This window comes from Myotis davidii, unplaced genomic scaffold (assembly GCF_000327345.1).
Source record: "Myotis davidii unplaced genomic scaffold, ASM32734v1 scaffold698, whole genome shotgun sequence".
Classification (NCBI taxonomy): domain Eukaryota; kingdom Metazoa; phylum Chordata; class Mammalia; order Chiroptera; family Vespertilionidae; genus Myotis; species Myotis davidii.
Window position 1 is genome coordinate 2,349,676 of NW_006290032.1, and position 3,075 is coordinate 2,352,750.

The 3,075-nt window shown below is 54.2% G+C and overlaps 1 protein-coding gene across 1 annotated transcript in view; it reads left to right on the plus strand.

Annotated features, from left to right (window-relative positions):
• Positions 1–3,075, plus strand: part of SYNPO2 (synaptopodin 2) — a 39,714-nt gene that overhangs the window by 6,014 nt on the left and 30,625 nt on the right. Inside the window, exon 3 of the mRNA XM_015563377.1 lies at positions 2,607–3,069. Within this exon, the coding sequence (XP_015418863.1) occupies positions 2,607–3,069 (463 nt within the window). The remainder of the gene's footprint in view (positions 1–2,606; positions 3,070–3,075) is intronic.

Below are 3,075 nucleotides of genomic sequence, written 5' to 3' on the forward strand. Positions count from 1 at the left end.
GTCCAGGAGCCCCAGCCCAGTGGCAGCTGCTCACGCTCCCATCGCCGCCCGTCCGACCACCACCACCATCACCACCACCACCACCACCACCATCACTACCACCATCACCATCACCACTCTGGTATCTGAACGCTGTTTCCTGGAAAGAAAATATTCTCCCATTCACATAACTGTCCTCTATCACTAAAAAGCAACTGTTTTACTTTTCCTGGACAATTGCCCAGAGATAGCTGGGTCAGGCGGTCCTAAAACACTTCTTCATCATTAAGCCTCTATTATCTTAAATTTCATTAAAATAAGATGTTTTTCTAAATTATATAATTATGTGTTGGGGAGCAGGAAATCTTACTCTAGGTTCTTCTGGCTGGCCTAAGAATTAAATCGATGTAAGACAGATTAGCAGGAGCAAATAGCCAAATGTAATTACGGTTGGATGTCCAGGGTTCATTAAGACCAGGGGGCCCAAGGCAGGCTGGGTGTGCGTGCCCCCAGAGCTAAGGGGATGGGGAAGTGGTCTGGGACTTCAAAGGGGAGGAAGGAGCAAATGTTTGGTAAACAAATGTTCGCTGGGCCTCAAAGTGAGGTGTCTGATGGCCAGGCTCCTCCAGTGCCGCCCCCCCACACTCCCCCACCCCACCCCAGCCCCTGTTCTCTGTAGACCTCCAGCGAGAGCCCTGTTCCGGGACCAGGTATGATTCTGCCTCAGTTCTTCCAGGCAGTTCGCAGGGAGGTCAAAGGTCCTGCTGAGTCTTAGTTCCTTCAAAATAAAGTCATGCCCTGGCAGAGAGCCGGGAGTGTCCCACTTGGCTTCCCACCCGTGACCCACACACTGTGGACTCGGGCGCCGACGCGGACGGCGTGGACATGAGCATCTTCAGGTAGAAGGGTTAGCCTCCCAGGCTTTCGTGACTGTAGTCATGTGTGTCCCTGTCCCGCTGGCCACCAGGACATGTTAACACCTATCTGAGCATTTGCCTGCGTGACAGTCTGAGGTTGGAGTGAAGTCAGACTCTCGTCGCAGCCTCCTGAGTGATGGCTAACAGAACACGACGTGATCTAATCCGGTTCCCTCCCAAGCCTTCCTCCGCTAAACCCTCTGACCGCCCGGTCCCTCACGGCCAGTGGCACAGAGTGTAGCATCATTTCCTACCCGGGGGGTTCTGAGGAGCTGTCAGCGTGTTTTTGAAACACTGTATTACGGGGTTTTTTTTTTCCTGTATTTACCAGGAAGCTTCACAGGGTACGTGCTTAGAGAAAGCTGCGTTTCCTTTGATGGTTTTTGTTTAGTTTAGTTTTGCGGTTGCTCAATGCAGTCAAAGCGAGGTTGGGAGTCATTATAATCTCATACAGCCTGAACTTGTATGGCCACGTCAATCCTCAGGTAGATTCCCTTGGCTGGTCAGAGCGCATGGGAGGGAGGAAGAGGGGGCAGAGGACCCTGCTGCTTCTTTAAAAACAAACAAACATGGAAACCCTTAGAAATGTGAGAAATGGGGCATTTCCTCCAGCTGTTCTGTGAATGGGGATTCTCTCCTAAGTGCCCTTAGAATTTACATCAGAGCTTGAGCAAGAAGTTGTTTAACCCTTAAATGGGCATTGCTTCTTGCAAACCCAAATTTGCAAAACCAGCTGGGAATGTCCAGGCCAGAATCAAAGGACTGTGGAGAGGGACCCGCCCCGCCCCCCTCCCCCACATCCCCTTCCCCCAGCAGGAGCACGGGACTGACACAGAGGCCCTCTAAGGGAATGGCTCCGAGAGGCAGGTTCCCGGGAGGAGGGAGCGGCTGGGGGATTTATACTCCATGACGCAATCGCCCAGGGCAGCTCGCAAAGGATTTCTCTGGACTCGAGAGGGCTGGGCTGGGGCCCACGGGTGGCAGACACCCTCCCGAGCTCGGCGTGCGTTTCATTCCCTTCAAGAAAGCAGAGCCGCTGAGAGGGCCCCGGCCTCACCTGTGTGATCACATTGCCCGGCGCCTCTGGGTGTGTAGACCCAGCCTTAGTCGGTGAGACACTGACGAGCTTTCTCATAAAGCCACAAACACCGTGTTTTGGAAACAACCAAATAAGCGCAGCTGAAGAGCATCCATGTGGCCATCGCCTGTCTTTAAATAAAACATTAAAAAAAGCTAAATGTAGGATGGATTTAGGTTGTATCATACCTTGTGAGCCCTTTTGCTTGGCTAAAGCAGTGGTTCTCAACCTTCCTAATGCCCTTTAATACAGTTCCTCATGTTGTGGTGACCCCCAATTTCATTATTACAAATTGAACATAATTAAAGCATATGATTAATCACAGCAACAATATGTAATTATATATGTGTTTTCCGATGGTCTTAGGCGACCCCTGTGAAAGGGTCGTTCCACCCACAAAGGGGTTGCAACCCACAGGTTGAGAACCGCTGCTTTAAAGGCAACGTTATTTGGAAAATCGTTAAATAATCACACACGCAAGTTGCCAGTTTCTGTTTCCACACGCGCTGCCGCTGGCACGCGGGAGAGCCTTGCCTTGAGGGCATCGGCCATCATGAGGGGTCGGGGGCGCCCTGGGGGGGGTGGGCACCCACATCTAACTGTCGGGAACTGTTCGGCTTTTCTGTGCGCAGACCTTCCGGCGGAATAAGGGAGACTTTGGCCTCTGAAACGGAAAACCAGACCCCTGAGCGTCTCCCCGCCGAGGGGTGCGTGGAAAGCACCACCCTGCAGATCCGCCCGGCCACGCACAGCCAGGACTCCGAGCCCCACCTCGACTCCCACCAGAGTGGCACCCCCCTGGCTGAGAACTCGGAAAGCGGTCCCGCTTTTTCTGGGAGCAAAACAGAAGAAGAAACGGGCCTGAGTTACACCGACGCGCCCCACACGCCTGGCCCCCCAAGAGGACGTGAGGCAGAGGAGGGGCTCTTGGTGGAGAGGAAGGCAGCGGTGGGCTGGCCCGGCCCCGTGGTTGAGCTACAGCTGTCCCTGCCCCAGGACATGGGCACGGCCCCCGGGGCCCCCGCCCTGGCCCTCCCGGGAGCTGGCACACCTCGGAGCCCTGACCCAGACCCCAAGGCTGTGCACATAAACTCAGCCCCC